Source organism: Syngnathus scovelli, chromosome 3, assembly GCF_024217435.2.
Source record: "Syngnathus scovelli strain Florida chromosome 3, RoL_Ssco_1.2, whole genome shotgun sequence".
Taxonomy (NCBI): Eukaryota; Metazoa; Chordata; class Actinopteri; order Syngnathiformes; family Syngnathidae; genus Syngnathus; species Syngnathus scovelli.
Window position 1 is genome coordinate 15,953,028 of NC_090849.1, and position 21,350 is coordinate 15,974,377.

General features: G+C 40.5%; 4 protein-coding genes across 7 annotated transcripts; 3 read left to right on the plus strand and 1 right to left on the minus strand.

The window, feature by feature from the left end:
* Positions 1-194: 194 nt before the first annotated feature.
* On the plus strand, positions 195-3,492 carry med22 (mediator complex subunit 22). Of its 2 annotated transcripts, XM_049763918.2 has the most exons (4): positions 195-652; positions 1,072-1,152; positions 1,347-1,555; positions 2,731-3,492. In XM_049763918.2, exons 1-4 carry the CDS (start codon positions 530-532, stop codon positions 2,924-2,926), a joined length of 609 nt encoding a protein of 202 aa, XP_049619875.1. In that variant the 5' UTR covers positions 195-529; the 3' UTR covers positions 2,927-3,492. The 2 variants fall into 2 exon arrangements, with proteins under 2 accessions (XP_049619875.1, XP_049619876.1); XM_049763919.2 differs by lacking the exon at positions 2,731-3,492 and having other exon boundaries at positions 200-652; positions 1,347-2,432.
* c3h9orf78 (chromosome 3 C9orf78 homolog) lies at positions 3,254-5,500 on the minus strand. The gene is made up of 9 exons (XM_049763913.2): positions 5,351-5,500; positions 5,130-5,189; positions 4,995-5,046; positions 4,802-4,872; positions 4,637-4,714; positions 4,196-4,393; positions 3,988-4,124; positions 3,805-3,912; positions 3,254-3,728 (listed from the first exon to the last, which is right to left on the minus strand). The coding sequence occupies exons 1-9, from the start codon at positions 5,425-5,427 to the stop codon at positions 3,631-3,633; spliced, it is 879 nt and encodes a 292-aa protein (XP_049619870.1). The 5' UTR covers positions 5,428-5,500; the 3' UTR covers positions 3,254-3,630.
* Positions 5,501-5,533: 33 nt separating this feature from the next.
* nfu1 (NFU1 iron-sulfur cluster scaffold homolog (S. cerevisiae)) lies at positions 5,534-8,426 on the plus strand. 2 transcript variants are annotated; one of them, XM_049763915.2, is made up of 9 exons: positions 5,534-5,630; positions 6,047-6,082; positions 6,487-6,569; positions 6,655-6,790; positions 7,130-7,196; positions 7,281-7,398; positions 7,470-7,533; positions 7,623-7,797; positions 8,095-8,426. In XM_049763915.2, exons 1-9 carry the CDS (start codon positions 5,572-5,574, stop codon positions 8,125-8,127), a joined length of 771 nt encoding a protein of 256 aa, XP_049619872.1. In that variant the 5' UTR covers positions 5,534-5,571; the 3' UTR covers positions 8,128-8,426. The 2 variants fall into 2 exon arrangements, with proteins under 2 accessions (XP_049619872.1, XP_049619871.1); XM_049763914.2 differs by having other exon boundaries at positions 5,535-5,630; positions 6,044-6,082.
* Positions 8,427-8,796: 370 nt separating this feature from the next.
* Positions 8,797-20,157, plus strand: LOC125994551 (glutamine--fructose-6-phosphate aminotransferase [isomerizing] 1). 2 transcript variants are annotated; one of them, XM_049763907.1, is made up of 19 exons: positions 8,797-8,910; positions 11,112-11,219; positions 11,818-11,925; positions 12,027-12,152; positions 12,334-12,392; positions 12,481-12,615; positions 12,692-12,753; positions 12,880-12,959; positions 13,040-13,148; positions 13,250-13,413; positions 14,121-14,216; positions 14,673-14,770; positions 14,875-15,055; positions 15,227-15,384; positions 17,115-17,229; positions 17,539-17,666; positions 17,914-18,081; positions 18,458-18,619; positions 18,732-20,157. In XM_049763907.1, the coding sequence occupies exons 1-19, from the start codon at positions 8,904-8,906 to the stop codon at positions 18,774-18,776; spliced, it is 2,109 nt and encodes a 702-aa protein (XP_049619864.1). In that variant the 5' UTR covers positions 8,797-8,903; the 3' UTR covers positions 18,777-20,157. The 2 variants fall into 2 exon arrangements, with proteins under 2 accessions (XP_049619864.1, XP_049619865.1); XM_049763908.1 differs by having other exon boundaries at positions 14,875-14,995.
* Positions 20,158-21,350: the final 1,193 nt, after the last annotated feature.

The following is a 21,350-nucleotide window of genomic DNA, read 5'->3' on the forward strand; positions in this document are numbered from 1 at the left end:
TGTGCATATTTACATCAAACTAGGGAAATATGATGCAAATGTGATATCCCAATATATCAGCAAATTGTTGAACCATTTTTAAACAGCCCCAGACTTGAACTTAAAAAAAAAAAGATCGAAGCAATCGCCACTAATTAAAAATATTTATAAACACATGGTGGGGTATTGCGCTCACTAGGTGGCGGTAGTCACCATACACCGCGCATATTACCCGCCATTCTCCCACCAGAAGAAGATATCTCCGTTGTTTTGTACCCTCACTTTACTTACTATTCTTCACAAAAACGGGGTTAAACGCTGAGTCCTAACATTTTGCATGACATAGTTGTGCAACATGATTACATTAAAACATATTTGTTTGGGTTTATAATCAACGGTTTTCCATGTGCGTATCTTGCTAACCTGTAAGGCAACATTTTGCGCCATCGTCATTTCTTGCTTTGTGCAGGACAGTGCTAGCCCTCCCAGTGCATGAATGCCTTCATGGGAATACTGTAGGTAAAACCAGTATTGACTTTGATTGAGCACGATGGCGACCCAGAGAGCGCTTCCTCAGAGTAAAGAAAGTCTGCTGCAGAACTACAACAAGAGGCTAAAAGATGACATCAGGTCCATCCTGGACAACTTCACCGAAATCATCAAAACTGCCAAGGTACATGAAGGGGATCGTGGTTATGTTGTATCTTTGTTCATCTACTGCAGTGTTCTGAATAATCCACAGTTTCTACTATTTAATGGAGAGCATCACTATGTGTCACTGGCAGCGTTAAATGAACAAAGATGTAATTGTGATTGATAAATTATGTGAGAAAGTATTTTCCTGCGGCACCCCAATGATATTTCACGCCTTGGTTGGGAATCACTGTGCCAACAGCATATTGTGGGATCCACGTGCCGCCATTTTTGCAACAGCTCAAAAGTTTGGAAACACTGCTGCAAAACAGTGGTTCTGAATTGTTGTTACCTTGGGACCTGCATTTTCCGATTGTTATTGTTCTGTCTACAATCCACTTTTGGGCAAGCAAAACAATTTGGAATCACTGCTCTCAAATGTTGTCATTGTTTTCTCAGATAGAAGACGAGACACAGGTTTCCCGAGCAACTCAAGCAGAGCAAGACCATTATGAGATGCACGTACGAGCAGCGAATATTGTAAGTGCAAATCCATGGAAAGCGTGTCGAATGTCTATTCATGTAAATGAACTGATTTAAATCCTCATTGGATTTACATGAACTTAATGGTCATGGCTTAAATCCTCTTCAAATTCATGTCGGTTAAAGAAATTACATTCACATGCATTGCTTTGATAACGTTTCTGACGCTGAAACATGTGCGGGTTCTCCAGGTTCGCGCGGGTGAGTCGTTGATGAAGCTGGTGTCGGATCTGAAGCAGTTCCTCATCCTGAACGACTTCCCCTCGGTCAACGACGCCATCAGCCTGCAGAACCAGCAGTTGCGCTCGCTGCAGGAAGAGTGCGACAAGAAGCTGACCTCCCTGCGCGATGAGATCGCCATCGACCTGTACGAACTCGAGGAAGAATATTACTCCTCCAGGTACAAGTAGACTCGTTCTCGACACCCCCACCCACCGCTGTCCTGCGCTCCCACCCTCACCACTCTCCACTAAGCCCCAGAAGCAATCATCATCATCTTCTTCATCATCATCCAGTTGTAGCTTCGTGTGAGTGGTGGATGGATACACATGAAACCATATAGTTGCCTTCCCTAAAATCATCTAGTGCCTTACATTCTACTGCTGTTTCAAATGAGTATGGTTGACATTTGAGAAGACATTGAACAAAATATCAGAAGGGTTAAAGCACTTCTTAAATTAGGAGGGGGAAAAAAAAGCACATTTAAATATTAGGTCCATTTTGCTGACACGGATGATTGCCGTAGATTAGCTGTGTTTCACAACCCTTGAGCCAAGGCCGATATTTGAACTAGTAGAAGAGTATTGAATTGTACCACCTGTCGTTGACATAGAGAGATGAACAAAGATATATTATTCGTAGTAAATAAATTATTTTTTTGAAAATAAAATAGGACAAAAGTAAAATTGGCTCATTTGGCACAGAATACCTCATTCAAACTAATGTGCCATAGGCTGGTTGGGAATCTCTGGATTAAGGCACCAGGAGAATTGGATTGTTTTTTAAAAGAAAAGCGCTTTTTCTGAATAAAATTATATATAACAGCAGCACACTCGCTTGCCACTTTATTAGGTGCAGTTTTGTCTTTTACATGTTTTTTTTGGGGGGGTGAAATTCTAAAGTCACTGGTCGGATAGACATTTTTGTGTTGTGAATGTATTTCCCTCTAAATATTGGTTTCCATCATCGTGTCAATCTTACATGGTTGAACATGTGTGCTAGTTGTGCGCAAAGATCATAATAATGATTAAGAAATAAAGTAGAGAGGAAAACTGCAATGGTGTGGACCTGCGTCACTTTCTGCATTTGCTCGGCTTCCCCTCCCTCCTCAACTAATCATCTTGACAACCGTTGATTAGCACCGGCTGCAAGTTCTTCGTCAGCTTGTTACCTTCATCAATATTCCAATTCTGGTGCCTGTTGCTTGATCTCCACGCTTGCCTCTGACTGACTGAGCTTTCGTGGCCGTATGAATGTGCTTGTTCTCACTGGGCGCTCTTGTCTGCTCCTCTCCTGCTCCTCTGTACCTCTGCCACGCTGATTCTTTGCCTCCCGCTGGCCTTCCGCACCTCAAAGCTACAATCAGTGGGACAGCGCCGACCTGCCCTTATGCGAGGCGTACCGGCGCCGGGACAGTTGGGCTTCCCCAGGCAGTAGCTGCAGCTCCAGCCAAGGAGAGCAAGAGGAGATGGACGGACCTCCGCAGCAAGATGTCAATCCTCAGCACCACCTCAACGGACACGCGGGCGCTGCTCCCATCGATAAACCGTGATTTGGAGAGGATCTACGGAAGGAACCTTACATGGGTAGCTATGCGATAATTGTTATGAAATACATTCCACTGAGTTTAAGCTGAATGTATTCACACAATAAAGCTAATTTGTTTCCAGTTACAGTACTTGATTATTTCTGTACTGCATCAACATCAAATTAGGTCTTCATGAACGTGAAAGACATTTGAAGTTTTTCATCTACCAAAGTATGCACATTTCCATCACTTGAAACTGGGTTTCTGGTAATAATAGTACCGTAATATTAATTTGTAACGTGTTCTTCTGTTATTCTGTGGCATGATGCTAATGAAGAACATAAATGGTGGTGGTGTTTTTATTCTTTTTATTAAAAACAAATGAATGGCAGTCATGGAACTTCAAATATTTACATTATTTACATCATCATGGTAGTGAGTTAGGAAGATTCAAACTCAAACTTTGCTTCTGATGCTTACTTATAGTTCCCTTTCCCATCTCTTTCATGGGGAGTATTTGCCTTCTGTTAAATAATAGTACAGTTTCGAGATTTTAGTCTTCCTCAATTTGTGTACACCTAATCGTTTTTTTTTTGTTTTGTTTAAATCTAAATCTAACTTGATGTACCTTGTCTTTTTTTCCATCATAATACACTGGGGCAGCCTTTTTATTTGACTATTTGATGGGAAGGAGGCTTCATTCTCAGCAGATGTTTTCCATCAAAGCATTAATATCGTCGATTCATCTTCTTGAACTTCTCGTAATGGTAGTCATCAGTAGCCTTTTCGTTATTTGGTCGTTTGCGGAAGTTAGGTGGCTCTGATGCTGTGAAGTGACAAGGTTAAATGAGAAATATGTTGCGAATACCCAAAGGGGAAAAAAAGTGTTAGTGGATACTTACTCTCTATTCCAGGTTTCTCAGTGTCCCCCACGCGCAGTGGTCTTGGTTTGGGTTCCTCTCTTTCTCGTCTGTGATGCCTGTGAGCTGCGTTAGAGTCCTCATGATAGACTGTGGGAAAACGAAATTAGTGTGGTAGGAAGACATTTCACCATTTAAAGATATTTACAGGATGTTTAAACATACAGCGATTGTGTTGGACATAGTTGACAGCAATGTTGGTAGGTACAAATGATGTTCCGTTGTCTTTTTTCTTGTTCCTTTGTTCCGCAAGCAGTTTGGCTTTGGCTTCTTCTGTCTGGATGATGTTCTTTATCTTCGCACTGAACAGAAATGAAATGTAAGTTGTGTTTTGTTCTCAGGTATCTTCGTTAATAATGTTGAGTCTACATACTCAATCCCAAGGTCGACTTCAGGGATTCCACTCAGCATTTGATTTGACAACATCTCTTCTGTCTTCTTGGCAGAGTTGACCCGAATGTTCTCAGGCAGCTCATACAGGTGGTCCTCTGCGTTTTTCACCTTGACTTTTTGTTCCTCCGCCTCCACGAGGCCTTTTTTTCTTCTCAGCTCTGTTTCAATGTATTTCATCCTGACCGGACACGTTAATGTTAACGAAAATGTGTTGAAGAGCAGGCTGATTACATTACATACACACAACACATTACTGTACTTGAGGAGTAGAATATGGCCTCAGCCTTGGCAGGTGTTAAAATGTATGTTATTTGTAGCAATATTATTATTGTTATTATTGAAAATGATGACTGGTTTACATTATTAAAAACGTAATTTTGTTCTGCAATTGCTAAAATAAGTGGGTATCAGAGACGCTTACATGTCAGCATCTTCATCTCTTCTGTTTGTCTCGGCTGAAAAGGAGGTACCCAGATTAAGATCTGTATCCTCCTCTGTCCTATAAAAACAAATGTAGTATATTAAAGATATTGCCAACGTGGTGAAGATGAACACAATCACTGAAATTGGGTTTATAGTTACTGACATGTCTCGATTCCGATCCTTGACTTTCTTCATGTCAACAACCCCTCCAGTTTTGAGTTTAAAGGGGTCATTCTGTAAAATGAATGATGAGTATATGTTATTCACAGCACTGTACAACAAATGCACAAGTGAACAAGACAAAAAAATGCATGTTATAGAAATAAAGTCAATATTACGTTTAACAGCGTACTCACATCAATCTCAACCTCAGGTGGCAATTTTTCTCCAACCAATAAGGCAGTCACGCTGTGAAAACAATAATAGTTATTGGCTTGTTCGTAAATTAAAATTTAACTTATTCTTTGCTTCAGTTGAAATTGAAAGACTACCTGACTCCATTCTGGCGTCGCCGTAAACTTTGCAGCTCTTTGGCCTCTTCTACTTTGGATCTAAACGGAAGAAGAATAGAACATAGACATTTGCTTGGGTAAGAATAATGAAGATAAATTCATTATGTTTATAATACTAGTTTACTGTGGTTTAGCTAGCGCTGTTAGCTTGCTCGACGTTAGCTCCGTGTCCCTCCTGTAATGTTTGTTTGATTTGTTACCTGACTTCCCGAGTCGTTTCATCCTCTTCCACATCTGAAGAGTCTCTTCGCCTCCTGAAGTTTTTGCCAGAAGGCATTTTAATGAACAACTTTTAGTTGCCTTCCCTTCTGAGCGTGTATAGCGAACAAAATGTTCCTACTAGTATGAGGGGGACAACTCTAAACAGCGCACAACAACAACGAGCCAGCAACTTCCGGTCTCTTCAGTTATCAAAACAAACATGGCCACTTCCAGGCAGGTCGGCAGTTTGCTGGCTCGGTCTGCAAGACTTTTGCGTCCGTAAGTTCATTTTTTTTTTCATCTTCCGACTGGACGTTTTTGTTGTTTATAGAAATTGTTGTAAAAAGTGGCTGATTAGCTGAGTGCGGCTATTATAACAGAAGTGTGACATACGTGATGTCACCTGGTTCTAATGACACATGCCACATTGTTCTGATTGTTTGGGAAATTGGGAAACTATTTTTGCAAAGCTCTTAGTCGTTATTTATTGTCTCAAATGTGTTTTCTTTTTATTTGTTTTGACAAATATGATGTCATACGGCGTCAAATACTCTCTTCTGAGCTTGTCATGTGCCTGAAAATGTAATAAATTACCAGAAGAGTTTGCATTCACAATGAAGTTTCCTGATAAGATTATCCTGCAAAAGTGTATTTCTTGTCCCAATAAGTCTCTTTTCTTCTTGTCATTTTAGCAGGCTTGATGCCCCATGGCAACTTGCTGCCTCTCACAGGTCTGTCTTTGCACGAAAGCAGATATCTGAAACTGATTTGGGGGAGGTTTTGTATGCTTTGATGCTTACCTCAAATACAATACACTAAAAAAAGAACAACACACACACATGCTGCAGTTTTGCTCTGGCTTTTAAAAAGCTCCTCAACAAACCTGAAATCAACATGCATGTGTACCTTTTACCTAGAAAGGGCAAAGGGTTTACATAAAATCTGAATTTCTTTTGGCAATTGTATACTTAATCATACTCTACAGTAGTATAATCACTATTAATCATTATAAGTGAAAGGTAAAATATTTTTTACCTTGAAAATGGTTGAGTCAAACTGACATGTATGTATGCAGTACAGATTATGTAAAATGTATTTTCACTGTTTTAACAATTGTCATTTGTCTTGCTGGCAGTGTGTGCCGTAGTGCTGCTTATCACTGGCTTTCACATGACACAGTAATCAAGAGCAGATGGCCTCAGCAATGGTTTGTTCCTGGTCTGTATCTCAATTTTATGGACGTCCATACTGTCGTTTGTTACAATAGTTGTGATGTGTTTCACTGTGCAATGTGTCTTCATAGGGAGGAGCATGTTTGTGCAAACACAGGACACACCAAACCCAAACAGCCTCAAGTTTCTGCCCGGACGCATAGTTCTTGAATCGGGAACTATGGATTTTCCCAGCCCTCGTGAAGCATACACCTCACCCTTAGCCAGGTACAAGGTTACGTAAAGATTTTGATATCATGTGACATCGTAGAAAATGAGACCACAAACATTATACACTTGAACCTCTAAGATTGAATGCAGTCAGTTATGGGAAGCCGGATAACCTCTGATTTCGTTCGGATTTTAGATAAAAAAAAATTAAAAAACCACCAAAACATTAAATAGAAATAGTGTATACCAGGTTCAAATTGCTGTAATCAAAGCTTTTGTTGAATGTCCATTACATTTATTATGTTTTTTGTATATGGAGAGAAACTTATTTTATTCTTATTATAAGACATGAAAAACAAAATGTTAATAATAAGCATTGTTCTGTGTTGTCTGCAGACAGCTATTCCGGATTGATGGGGTCAAGAGTGTCTTCCTGGGCCCTGACTTTATCACCATAACCAGGGTAGAGCATACCAAGTTATACCACGTTAAATAATAAACACAATGGAGTCAAGTAGTCTGGAACATTTTATGTGTCCCTTTGTAGGTTGATGAAAATACTGAATGGAAAGTAATAAAACCTGACGTGTTTGCCACCATTATGGACTTTTTTACCTCTGGGCTTCCTGTCGTCAATGAGGATCAAAAACCTAGTGAAGACACAGGTAAAATCTACTGCATCATGGACCTTTCTTTCGGCGGACTCATAAGGGATGACATATTTTACTCTTTGCAGCACCGTCGGATGATGACGATGAGGTAGTTGCTATGATCAAAGAATTGTTGGACACTCGGATAAGGTGGATGGTGTTATTAAGTTGCTTAGATGGTATATAGCCGTCCATCCCTTGGTGTCATTGTTTTGTCTTTTTTCCGACATTTTCCTCAGACCCACAGTGCAGGAAGACGGAGGCGATATAGTGTATTGCGGCTTCGAGGATGGTGTGGTGAAACTGAAGTTACAGGGATCCTGCACCAGTTGTCCAAGCTCCATTGTCACTTTAAAGAATGGAATCCAAAACATGCTACAGTTTTATGTCCCCGAGGTTGAATCGGTTGAGCAGGTTGGTTCTGATTCTTGTTGCATATTTGTTTATTTATTCAGCTCAGAGGGGATAGCAGTTGTTAGTGTGCAGGAATTCTGGGCTTCCCTGCTTAAGGTGCTTCCCTGTGACTCAACCTCGGATAAGAAGGAAGAAAATGAATGGATGAATTGTTTGTAGTACGTAATATGTACTATTATTTAACAATATTTGTAATTACCTCACGCAGAAAGGAGAGTTCAGTTTATAAATATGTTCAACAGTGAAAATGGCTTTTTTTTTTCCTTTTAAAGTTCTTGTTCTATTTCACCCCCACAGGTGAAGGATGAAGAGGAGGCTGCTGAAATTTGACTGATATATGAGGACAACAAGCGCACATTCCTCAATGCACTGTCCAATAAGTAACTCATATGGCTTGGGATACATTACCACACAGTGGGAGTACTCATTAGCCTTTATGCCAATCATAAAATTACATGATTCAATTTGTGTACAGTATATTCAACACAACAGTACATCCACGTCAGGCAACTTCTTCTTTGCTCGATAGTCATTTCATTTATCAAACATGTCCTCAAACTGCTACTCCAGAGGAGTTTCTTCATTAAACGCACAATATTTATATGAATAAAGTTTATCCATAAACATTCTGTTTTCCTGTATCTATTTACTATATTTGTAGATAGAATAATTCAATTTTAAGATATGATTATAACCATGGTATGGATTGTAATTTTACTTTTTACTGTAATTATTCTAAGATAGAAGTGAAGAATCATTACTTTTTAGAATATTGTGTAACTCCAATACGGATTGTAATGTTCCCCTTATATAAATCAAGCAAGAGGGGCGTTGATTTGTGTTTCCTTTGGGCAAATGCAATAAAGGCCTGTTTTTGTGCAGTGACGCTGACGAACAGGCGAAACATGGATCCGCATCCGCTTGCCACGTCAGGGGAGATTACGTTGAAAGGTATGGCTTGATTGACAGACCTCTTTGGCCAATCACGAGAGATATAGAAGATGCTCCTTGGCTCTGATTAGTCCAGAAAAATTAAAAGGCGGAGTGTATTTGACAGACGTTCCTAGATGCTCGTGTGACAGAAGCGGGCAGCCGAACCAGAAGTCATGTGTGGTGAGTGTTGGATTAATTTAAATTTTTAAACCCTATTAGTAAAGAGTCTGTCTTTAACTCAAACTGTCAGACGACTGCAACACCGTATGGCATATAAATAAGCTTATTCTTCTTGGAGTCAGTTTGAATTACCCAGAGGTTGCTAACCAAGTTAGCTAACTGAATGAGAACCAAATGATGCTGCGTGGCCACGCAAATATTAAGTCATCAATAGTGGATTTTGACGACACCATGTCGCGCCTATTCACAAGGTTTGGGTGTCAAAACTGTAATTTAATGGGAGTAAGGAAGTCATACTGTGGTCCAAGCTAGCTAGTAATAGGTTATTGGCTAATTACCGTTCGTAGTGAAGCTACGATCATTTTCACTTTCAATCTGCTCGCCATTAATTTGATTTAACAGAGTCATTAATGTCCTCAAGTCAACTTTGCTTATCGACTGAACAAAGGAGGAACCAATAGCAATAACGAAAGATTTTGACATTATAGTCATAGTGGTAAAATCAGCGCTGATTCTTTAATTCTGATAAGAAGTTTAATGACTCACTCATGTTATCACAACACATCGTCGTACTTTTTGCTTGTCGCAATGAGTGGTAGCTGATTCTGTACCTGTTTCCCATCAATGTCACTGCAATCTCTGATCAAAGTTAACGATTAGGTGATATTTTAAGGTTCTAACCCATCGGTCTCAAACGCAAGGCCCGGGGACCAGATACGGACCGCATTTTGAAGACAAATGACTTTGTGTCATTACTACATTACTAGTTATTCATCAGTTAGTTGTGTAGGCTATACTGTATATAGAGGACGTTGGCAATCATAATGACCCTCCAAGGGAAGCTGACTACGATGCGGCCGGCAACAAAAATGAGTCCAACTTTTTTCTTTTCTGATAATTTTGGAATAGACTGAGAGAAAACCTTTGTCAGACTATTAACTCTTCAATTCTTATAAACATTGAAAATATTCAATAATTTAACATCATCACATGACCTGTCAAAATGCACAGTGTGCAAAAAAATTATTCGCTTGATGGTGGCTGCAAATTTTACAACATTCAGCTGTATTTGAAAAGAATAGGGGAAATTAAGTAACTTCAAATGTTGTTCTTTGGGGAAAGCGAGGTTCAGAGAATGATAAGTGGTTTTGTTTTTATAATCATTTAAAAATTAATGTTTTAGTTATGTTTGTTGTTAGTTGCTATTGGTTTGAAATAAACTCCCTTATTCATTTTAGAGTGCAAATGTCCTCCTGAGTATACCTCCCCCACCTAAAAAAATAAGCCTCACTGCTCTATCAAATGAAAGAAAGCTCTGTTGGACTAGGACTGTTGGACTGCTGTGCTACTGCTTCATCAGTGCTTAGCTGTTTGCCCAAACGCACATTGCTCATACTATCATTTGACACATTAAGGCAAATATTTGTACAAACAGTGAACCACTAGTTTAAATAAAACATTCTGTGCCTGTTTTAGTGTATCTAAATATTAGTTGGTAATCTTTGAACAGCTTTAATGTGAAACTTCCACCATTGAATGTCATTTTGGATCTGGTGGATTGACTCTCTAACTGCGTTTCTTTTATTTAGTTAGTTTTTTGGTTGTTGTTTTTTTGTGGTTGCTTTTTTTGTCAAACTGATCAGTGGTTTGTGTACTTGTCTGACAATCAGACATGTCAGTGTTATTTTTGACTGTGTTCGTACCAATGTACTTTCCATGATTTCCTGTGATGTGGAATATAAAGGAACAAAGATACAACCAATCTGTGAAATGTAGAAGATCGTGTTTGACATGGGAGGGGCGGGTTTTTTGTTGCCTTGCTGTATTTTGTCTGTGTACGCCTCACACATTACCAATGTACGTATACGCACACGCACGGACAGTCCGCTTCTTGACTCATGCCTTTGTTCTAACTATGCTACGAAACGCAGTAACACTTGCAAGACGGGTTCTCGTATCTTTTATTATGTGCACAGTGGACATGCTCTTCATTTTTTCTGCCAAATGTATTGGAAGAATGTGGTTACATCAGGTACGTTTAGTTGTGTTTGTTGTTTTATCAGTTGCTCTAAGAAATGAAATGACAAGTGAACAATGAGGGTATTTTTGGAAATGTTAGTCATAGACCTGCCTTAAACTTTCCACAGCGGCGAGGCGCTCGACTCTTGTCATCAATGATAATGTTCTTTTCGTCCCTCCAGGAATCTTCGCTTATCTCAACTACCATGTACCAAGGACTCGGCGTGAGATCCTTGAAATCCTTCTCAAAGGCCTGCGACGTCTGGAGTACCGAGGCTATGACTCTGCCGGTGAGACAGAAGAGAAAACTGTTATTAGCAACGCTGCTTTGTTTATCCTTGGCTGTCTTCTCGCTTTCAACCCAGAGGACAATTACCTTGATTATATCACATAGCTGCTGCCATTCACAGACACCGCACAAAGGAAACATGATTGGCCTTCCCTAACAAAAGTTTCAGAAGGAAGATGTGCTTGCCCCAACAAAAGTTTCAGAAGGAAGATCTGCTTGCCCCAACGTCATCACTCAATAAATCATTTCAAAACATGTCATAAGCATTGTTAACTGTAGTCTTTACTAGTCAATCAAAAAGGAGACAAAAAAACATTTTAGAAAAATATGATTTTGTCCCAAAAACTTTTTTAGGCAGAAGTCTATCAGTATTACATGTATTTTCCTTGAAGACTCAATGGTTCTCCAAAAATTCATTCTTCTGTAAACCCATTTTTTTTCACTTAGTGATGATTAAAATGGAATTACTGTACCCTATTAAATTAAAAACTTTAAATGGAATGTCATTCAACACTAGCTGCACGTAGATTCATTATTCTAAATGACTGACGTAAATATCAACGTGGTGTTTAGTGTTCAAGTCTTTTGTTTGTTTTCAGGTGTGGGCATTGATGGCGGTAATGGCAAGGATTGGGAGACCAATGCCAGGACTATCCAACTGATCAAGCAGCGTGGAAAAGTGAATGCCCTTGATGAGGAGATCCACAGTAAGCTGAAAGTAGTTGATCACATGACAATAAAATAATGTCTCCTGAATAGGCCACTGTCTTGATTTAAGGTGTTAACGTAGTCTGTTTTGTTTGCTTAGAACAGCAAGATCTGGATCTTGAAGTGGAGTTGGATGTCCACCTCGGCATTGCTCACACCCGCTGGGCCACACATGGAGAACCGAGCCCAGTCAATAGCCACCCACACAGATCAGACAAGACCAATGGTCAGTGATTTGCTCACCTTGTAAATAATTAATTAGTTCAGTTTTGGTTTGTTAGTATATTGGTATTGTTCAATATCTTGATTTTCATGTTCAATGAAGCCATACTTATGGAACGAGTAAGTAGAGTGCGTCATTAGGTTACGGTGTCTCAGGGTTCATTGTCTTTTGTTATGCTCTGCAGAGTTCATTGTTATTCACAATGGAATTATCACCAACTATAAAGATCTAAGGAAATTCCTGGTGAGCACAATTTCTTCTTTTTCATTCATCATTTTTTATCATCACGAATGACCCAGACAGGAATTTACTCTTTGATCCCACCCTGCAGATGAGTAAAGGCTATGAGTTTGAGACTGAGACCGACACAGAGTCCATTGCCAAGCTGGTGAAGTACATGTACGACAACCGCGAGAGTGATGACATCTCTTTTGCCACTCTGGTGGAAAGGGTAACACAGCAACTGGTAAGTAAGGACACGCACACACACGGACAAATTATTATTGATTATCAATTGAAACGTAGTTCACTGTACTTCTCAGGAAGGTGCTTTTGCGCTGGTTTTCAAGAGTGTTCATTATCCCGCTGAGGCAGTTGTCACAAGGTAAATAGTCGCTGTTTATTTATACTTTATTGGTATTGATATCTTGTCATAGAAATTCATGTTTGCTCGCCCCACAATCAAAGCTACTTTGTGAACTTTTTTTTTTTTAACCGTCGTATTGCGCAGGAGGGGAAGTCCACTGCTGATTGGTGTGCGAAGTGACCACAAGCTCTCAACAGACCATATTCCTGTGGTCTACCGCTCATGTAAGTGCCCATTTCAAGTCGTGTTTGTCTCTTTTGACTTCAGTTGGATTAAGACCTAGTTTCTGTTATTTTTTTCTCAGCTGCCAAAGAAAAGAAGAGCTGCGGTTCCCTCCCCAGAGTCGACCAGGACACCTGCCTGTTCCCTGTGGATGAGAAAGCTGTTGAGTATTACTTTGCCTCCGATGCAAGGTAAGGATCTCACAGCCTGCCTATTCAACTACAAGCATCATCGTGCCGCACTCCCGTGGCACTACCTGAATGGCAAATCAATATTGCGTTTGTGACTACAGTGCCGTTATAGAGCATACAAATCGGGTGATCTTCCTCGAGGATGATGACGTGGCTGCTGTGACAGAGGGAAGGCTGTCCATACACAGGATAAAACGCAGAGCCGGAGATTACCCTGCCCGTGCTATACAGACCCTTCAGATGGAGCTGGAGCAAATCATGAAAGGTGAGTTTGGGGTCCTAAATTGCTTTTTCTGCACCTGCAACCTTCCGCTCTACTTCCACCAAAGTGCCCCGTAATTAGTTGTGAAATGCCGCTGAATGCCTTTCACAGTTCAGCTAAACAGTTTTTGTTGTTTATTTTGTCAACATAGGGAACCAAAAAGTAACTTAAAAATTTGAACCAAGTATAACTGCATTTGTATGTACACCGTGAAGTGGTGTTCACTGGTGTCTATTCACTGGTTATCCCGCAGTCGACCAGCAGAGAGCAGAAATTAGCCACTGTTGGCTGGACTCGCGGATTCCTTTGTGGTCCAATCATTTTCTCAGCCTCTTGCCTGTTTCTGGAAGCGATCTGCTGAATAACCTAATTCGCATGACCCAAATTTCTTACAGAGTCAAACTGAAAAACACATTTCACTGTTGCACCTTATTAGGGATGGACAAACATTAACTCCCTCATGTCCCGTCATTGTTTTGCTTGATAGAAAATAGTTGTTTTAGCCGATGTGTCAAGCATGTGTTATTGCTGGTGTAACCTTTTACATTTCCAAGCAAGAAGTGAAACACTATATTGTTAGTAGTGAGTTTAATGTGTCAACCATACCTTCTCATGTGGGTGAGCGCTTTATTAAAAACCATCGTGTTTTTTTTAGCAGCAGTTTTTAACAGTAGCACAAATGTTTCTTTATCTTCCCCTTTCCAACACAGGCAATTTTAGCTCCTTCATGCAAAAGGAAATCTTTGAGCAGCCTGAGTCTGTGGTCAACACCATGAGAGGAAGAGTCAACTTTGATGACAACACAGGTTAGCAATATTATTCTTGTGATTTTCTTGTCTTCATTTTTTTTGGTATAATTTCAAAAGTAGTATTTATTCATTTACCAAAATTAAATGTTATGTATAACTTGAACTTGTATAACAAAGAAAAATAATATCAAAATACTAGCAATAAATAAAAATAAATACCAGTTGTGCCTGATGTGCACCCATTGGCCTCTAAGATTACATTAAAAAGAGCAAAAGAAAGTAGTAACTGATCAGTAATATACTGTCTTTATAGTAAAAATATATTTGCAGAAAAGAAATTTGTGAGTCACCAATGGGCCAGTTGGGTTATGTGGGATTAAAGTCCATGTGAAAACATAACGGATGAAAAATTTCTTTGACTGACTGGCTTCTCTCAGCACATGTGGGCTGCGTTTTAATGATGCGGAAAGTGGTTAAGCATAATGATGGATTGCTTGTTTGCTTTGTTCCCAGTGACCTTGGGTGGACTGAAGGACCACATCAAAGAGATCCAAAGATGTCGACGCCTGATTCTTATTGCATGCGGCACCAGCTACCATGCCGGCGTCGCGGTGAGTAGATACTAAACAGTTTAAGTGTAAATTGTTATCATTCAACTAATTATACAGGCCTGCGCCCAACTTGTTTTGATCTAATGATTTTGTCGGTCCTGCAGACTCGTCAGGTCCTGGAGGAGCTTACAGAGCTGCCCGTGATGGTGGAGCTGGCCAGCGATTTTCTGGACCGCAACACACCTGTCTTCCGAGATGACGTTTGCTTCTTTATTAGCCAGTCGGGTGAGGGTGCAGTGCAGAGCACTGGCCTTGTTTCCATGTCAGGGAGCCAGACTGTAAACTGTTGAGTAATCTGTTTATCGTCTTTTGTGTGATGTCCATCATGAGGTTTCTTTGGGGTTTTCTCAATTACAGCCTTGTATGCATCACTCTCTACCAAACTAACAAGCAAAATCACAACCTTTACGTACATTTTCTGTTGCATCTCATGTTTTCTTACATGTCATCCCTCAGGCGAGACTGCTGATAGTCTGATGGCCCTGCGCTACTGCAAAGAAAGAGGGGCGCTGACTGTGGGCATCACAAACACAGTGGGCAGCTCCATCTCTCGGGAGACTGACTGTGGAGTCCACATCAATGCTGGACCTGAGATCGGAGTGGCCAGCACTAAGGTGAGGCAGGAGAGATTTGGTGCTCTGCACATTTGCCAATGCCAAATGTCTGGGTTTTGAGCATTTCAGTAAGTTAAGTTAGCGACTATTGATGACTATCATAAAAACCTTCTACCACTCAATGACGAAAACGTCATGCAAAGTTGAATTGCATCCTGCAAGCACTAAATGCATCTCATTCATTTTTTTGGATTTGTATTTTTTTTTCCCTCACATGAGTGTAAAGATATTTTAACACTGTGTTTAGACTTGTATAAGAAGTGACATTGCGTAGGATTATTGAGTGCTTTGAATATCTATACTGTATTCTTCAGATCACTTTACATTAAAAGAATGAGTTTTACTTAGGAATTTAAAAAATATATATTTTATGTCATTGGTTAGATGACTTTAAATGTCAATCTCTTATATAAATGGGCTGTCCCATCTGTTATAAATTGGTGTTTAGAAACAAAACGTTATCCATCCCTGTTCCATACCAAGATATGGCCGTGCAATGTATATACGTAACATCATCTTATAAGTGAAGCCCACACCTAGAAATTGTGGATGAAACCCAGATGTCCCAAAACCTGATAACTTAAAGGGCCAGTATTGTGATAGTTTTGTATTAGACCTCATTAGGTTGTGCTGGTGGGCCTAATTATGAGGCCAGTGAGTGCATATATACACAATGGCACGCAACTAAAAATATCTGGGCTTATTTGTTTAAAGAGAGCCAATGACGCAGGTTCCGTCCTGGCCCGGCCCTTGCACTTGGCTCAGGGACTTGAGCGGCTTCCTGCTCCAGAGCCTGCAAGCACGCCTCGGAGACGCCATCATTTACTGCTTGGCTGCCTCGACCCAAGCAGCGCTGCACAACCACATTTGCCAAATCACTGGAGAACATGTGTCACAACTCGAATCTAGAGCAGTGCAATTTGACGTTTTTAGAGCTAGATTAATAAAAAATATAATTTTAAACACTTTTGTCACGGGTTGTCCGATTTGGCAGGTCAACTGACAATGAGTGGAAGACTGTGACTGTACATTTGGGGAATTTCAACTTGGAAAAAAGAAGGAAAAAACGATTTCAGAGGGATTTTAGTTTTGTTTCAGCTGCATAAAAGCGTGGTCATCATTTTTAGATAAAGGTCAGCGTGTTCCACATGAATTACACTGTGCACCATTTGATCACATTTTTGGGCAGCACATACGGTTATAGAACTGAGGGACCACAATTTAAAAAAAAAAAAAAAAAAAAAAACGTAAAGGTTTTCACAATTATTTTTTGGGCATCGGGTCTTATGTAATGAACTGGCTTCAGGTGAACATTCTCTCCCAAACGGCTATAGGTCTCTCAACTTAAGGCGAGATGAAGGAACAAAGCGCACATTGCTGATGACAGCAGACTTTTGTGTTCCCCAAGTTTCAAGCATTTGTTCAGGATGAGCGTTGGTTTTGATTTAGCTCCACATTTGCCTGCACCCACCTCATCTTGCAATTCTCATCTGTTGTGCATTATTAGGTGGAGACAAAATTCATTATCAGGACAGCAGAAAAGAGATCATCGTCTCAGAAATGTTGCTTTAAGCGAGATTGTATTCCTTTTTTGTATGTTTTGCGAGATTTTCATCCACTTGGAGATTTTTGCCAATCAGTGTCATTGTGGTCGTATCAGCTTGCATTGTTTGTCAATGAGAGAAGGCTGCACTCACAACATTCTTCTTTTTTTTTTTTTTTTTTTTTAGGCCTACACCAGCCAGTTTGTGGCCCTCATTATGTTTGCTCTGATGATGTGCGCTGACCGGATTTCCATGCAGCCAAGACGCCGTGACATCATCCAGGGTTTGAAGGTGCTTCCGGGTAAGTCAAAGATGCTGGTGTATACAGATAAAAAAAAAAGAACATGGTGCGATTGTCAAAGAAAGAATTTATCCTGGCTGCTGTAGCTATGAAACAATTATCCAAAGAGAGGAAACAGGTGAGAAATAAATGCAGTCCATTGACCAAACGTGTGCATTTCCACAACAGACTCCCTGCCAGCATCAGGCTGTTTGGCCATTCTGCTGTTCATAGTCAACATTCCGATCGGACACTTCACACGTGTGTGCTTTGCACCACATCTTTCTGACTTCAAATCCTAATTTGTTTCCCCCCTCCCGTGTGCATCAGACCTGATCAAGGAGGTCCTCAGTTTGGATGATGAGATCCAGAAGCTGGCGACAGAGCTGTACCAGCAAAAGAGTGTACTGATCATGGGCAGAGGCTACCATTATGCTACCTCCTTGGAAGGAGCCCTGGTAAGATAAAACAATCATCCTTTCCCCACTGGCTACATGTCTTCTCCCCCCACCCACCCCCCATCACACTTGAGCTTTTTCTTCTAATGAGTTCAATATCTCTGGAGGAGAACATAGAATGTGTCACTCCTTTCAGCATGTTTTTTTTATTTACGTAAGTGACCAACTGTGCGTTTCATTCCTCCTGACTAATGAAGTTATTAGTTGCCGACGTAAGTGTTGAACTTCAGTGACTTTTCTTCCCCAGAAAATCAAGGAGATCACATACATGCACTCTGAGGGCATCCTGGCTGGGGAGCTGAAGCATGGCCCTCTGGCTCTTGTGGACAATCTCATGCCAGTCATCATGATCATCATGAAAGACCACACATACGTCAAATGTCAGAACGCCCTGCAGCAAGTTGTTGCACGCCAGGTAGGACGAACTATACCAATCACTTCAATGTGTACGCTCAAAAATATTGTGTAAATGTTGGGGCGGGGGGGTTTTCCACTTAATAATCCTACGGCAATACAATTTTTCAAAACAGGAACTTGCACTTTGGGCGAATTTCTTTGTTTTGGGATTTATTGAGATGGAAAACATGCACTTTTATTGCTCTTTGGACAAATGGGGGAAAAATATTTGGCCTTGTGGCGCACCTCTTGTAACATGACATCATCACTATTGGACAGCAGGACCACATGACGTTATTGGAGGTGTAAGACTGATGGAACAGATTTTTTTTTTCCCCAAGCCATTTTTACCAGTGATCTAATTATTTTTTAATTTAATTGTTTTGCTATGACAGGGCCGTCCAATCATAATCTGCGACAGAGACGATTACGAGAGCATCAGCAACTCGTGCCGCACCATCAAAGTGCCTCACTGCGTGGACTGCTTGCAGGGCATCCTGAGCGTCATCCCCCTGCAGCTGCTCTCCTTCCATCTGGCAGTGCTCCGAGGCTTCGACGTAAGTGCTTTAGGCTCGCCCCGCCCGCGCTGACACCAGTTATATTTGTGAGAGTTCAAAACTGAAGTGTGAAATGCTTAAGATGAAAGTGGATTGTGCTGTGTACACTTAGGTGGACTGTCCTCGAAATCTAGCCAAGTCAGTGACAGTGGAGTGAATGGGCCCATTCGTCACCATGTGGTGGGCTGGAGGACACGTAGACAGGGCGAGGGACTGAAGAACAACATGTCCCCGTTTATGTGTCTGGTTTTGTACGTCCTGTCCTCTTTTATGCATTTTACCCATATCTGGCTGTTTCATCTCTCTGTTGGATTATTTAGTGTTGTAGTAAACTGACGACGGTATGGGCTGGGCTGGCACTCACGTTATCCACCTTGCTCTGACTCGGTGCGCTAATAAGCATCAAAATGAAGGTTCTTTCTTCTTATTCATGCGGCAAACTGGTGAGAGTAGTTTATTTCACTGAGAGCATCTTGAAGCCAATGTTACTGACTATGAACAACGTTTTGCCTCTTCTTTCAAGTGCTTTATTAGTCATTTAGTTGGCGTCTTTGTTTTCAGGTGTCAAATTTCAAGCCATGGTATTCATAAATGGTGCCACTTTGAAGCTGTTTGATTTTATGTGCACAACTTTAACTGAAGTAGTAGCATTTGCGTGCGTGCTCTTGCTTTCATGATCAAATCGTTTTATGTTCTTTATATATGTTTTTTTTTAATATATAAATCACACAATTTCCTATTAACTAATACCTGTTCTTGTACAAGAACAAGACTTGATTCTCTTTGTCATACGACACAATGAAGTGAGATGAAGTTACTGCCAGCCCACACCCATCATGACTACTGCAAATGCAATGTTTGGACCATTTGTAACTATTAATTTGATATCTTTTTTTATTTCCTTGTGGGAATTCAGAATTTTGTATTGTTACTCTGACTTAAAAAGTGAATGTTAGTCTTTTGAAGAAAAAAAAAAAAAAGTTCTCTCAACCCAAACACTTAATGTTTGGGCCGCTGGAAACCAAAATATGTGTATTTGATATGCACGTGTTTATGGTGTGTTTGTAGACACATGTAATGAAGATGCTTCAAGGCCTTAGACGGCTCACACACTGTCACCACATGTATTCGATGCTGACAAGGAGAGAGATTGATGTAATTCATACACATTTGTGAAGGAACGGGAGCTGCTATTGTTACCATTTTTACATTTGCTTTCCACATTCCTCACGCTTCGGCAAGCAGGCTTTAATCTCAATTTACGGCATGTATCCTAAACATTGAGCTTTGGTTTGTATGCCAGGTTGGAAACCCGTGTCATTAGTGAGCAAAACTGTCAATTCAGTGATGTTACAGATATTAGTGTTACAGGTATTAGTGGGATACTATTTAGCATCCCAGGTGATATAATAGAGTACACTGGTTCTTTTTGTGAGCTCATTTGTTGAGACGGTGCAACACATTTGCTTACAAAAATTGACAAATGTATACTATTCAGGATTCATTCCAATAAAGACTTTTATGATGTATAAGCTCAATATGTTTCTATGTGGAATTTTTGTACAATTTAAAATTACTAAAAGAGCATATTGTGCAAGAACATGAAAATCATTATCGCCTATTGAGTGTTATCATTATTTGTTGGATGGATATTGGGTGGATCATAGCAACTTTCTGGACTTGGGGATAAACATGGACAATAGGCCAAAGTCAGTCATCTCAGTGCTAAAAGTACAAATAGAGCCAAATGATGATCTAATACCCAAGAGGATCATGTATACTATGAGACTGCCAAGACACCAGTGAGCGTTAAAGTATGTCTTATACTGAGTACCATTGGTTGGATGTGTGTGCATTACAGAAGGTGACCGTATATGTCAGGATCAAAGAAGAACTCGTTTTAAAGGCGTGAAAACTCATAAGGGCTGCAGATGTCTCCAAGATGGCGCAAAGGAGGTCAGTGAAAGGTGTCTGATGAGGTTGAGATGTTGTAGTCTTCACAATCGTCACATTTCAATCCACTGTAGCACCAGGCTATGACACATGTTGCGTCACCACTTTGGCCCAAAAACTTTGTTGTTCATTTTCCTTATATGTGGTCTATTCTTGGCCCAGCAATTTTAAGTGCTTAGTATTTTACTTGTTTTTGTGTAAGTGCTTCTACTTTATCTCAGTTATAATATGAAAAAGAATTATTATTTATATTTTTCATTACTTCCAGCCAGTAACATGTTTTCAGGGATTCTTTGCAGCTGCTTGTGTAGTCACCCACAAAGATTCAATGTTGGTGACTTTCCTCAATGTGAGACGTGGCCTGAGCTCGTCATTGCACTCGCCCGCCAAACCCCGCCAGAAGCCATTAGCACCATTTCGCCTTTCCTAAGGTCTGTCCATATTTCCAGAGGATTAGTCGGGCTCTGCTATTTTCCGTGATGGCTCATGCACATGTGTGCATAATGCAGCATGTGAACATCTGGAGCTGGTTAACCATATTGGTGAAGTTAGGACCCCCCCCCCCCTCTGCCCCTCCCTCCCTCACAGTCTGCATTGCGTAGGCTGCACTGCAAAGCCTCAGTGTATGAACCCGTTGATCCGCGTCACTGTGTCACTGTGCTTGAATGCAACAATCTCGATAATCAACTGAGGGTTTTGTCAGAGCCATTAAGAGTTCACTAAAATGGGAACCAGGTGAAAGTAACAACAGTAAAGCAAAAACACACAGTATCGTACC

Excerpts from the sequence above, each read along its gene's own strand:
- med22 (XM_049763918.2), top strand. The coding sequence starts at position 530 with ATGGCGACCCAGAGAGCGCTTCCTCAGAGTAAAGAAAGTCTGCTGCAG. Across the intron at positions 653-1,071 it reads AAATCATCAAAACTGCCAAG|ATAGAAGACGAGACACAGGT; the intron begins GTACATGAAGGG and ends TTGTTTTCTCAG. Across the intron at positions 1,153-1,346 it reads ACGTACGAGCAGCGAATATT|GTTCGCGCGGGTGAGTCGTT; the intron begins GTAAGTGCAAAT and ends CGGGTTCTCCAG.
- c3h9orf78 (XM_049763913.2), bottom strand. The coding sequence starts at position 5,427 with ATGCCTTCTGGCAAAAACTTCAGGAGGCGAAGAGACTCTTCAGATGTG. Across the intron at positions 5,190-5,350 it reads GAAACGACTCGGGAAGTCAG|ATCCAAAGTAGAAGAGGCCA; the intron begins GTAACAAATCAA and ends TCTTCCGTTTAG. Across the intron at positions 4,715-4,801 it reads AAGGATCGGAATCGAGACAT|GACAGAGGAGGATACAGATC; the intron begins GTCAGTAACTAT and ends TTGTTTTTATAG.
- nfu1 (XM_049763914.2), top strand. The coding sequence starts at position 5,572 with ATGGCCACTTCCAGGCAGGTCGGCAGTTTGCTGGCTCGGTCTGCAAGA. Across the intron at positions 7,197-7,280 it reads ACTTTATCACCATAACCAGG|GTTGATGAAAATACTGAATG; the intron begins GTAGAGCATACC and ends GTCCCTTTGTAG. Across the intron at positions 7,534-7,622 it reads TTGTTGGACACTCGGATAAG|ACCCACAGTGCAGGAAGACG; the intron begins GTGGATGGTGTT and ends CATTTTCCTCAG.
- LOC125994551 (XM_049763907.1), top strand. Across the intron at positions 12,393-12,480 it reads AAGATCTAAGGAAATTCCTG|ATGAGTAAAGGCTATGAGTT; the intron begins GTGAGCACAATT and ends CCCACCCTGCAG. Across the intron at positions 15,056-15,226 it reads AGGGAGCCAGACTGTAAACT|GCGAGACTGCTGATAGTCTG; the intron begins GTTGAGTAATCT and ends GTCATCCCTCAG.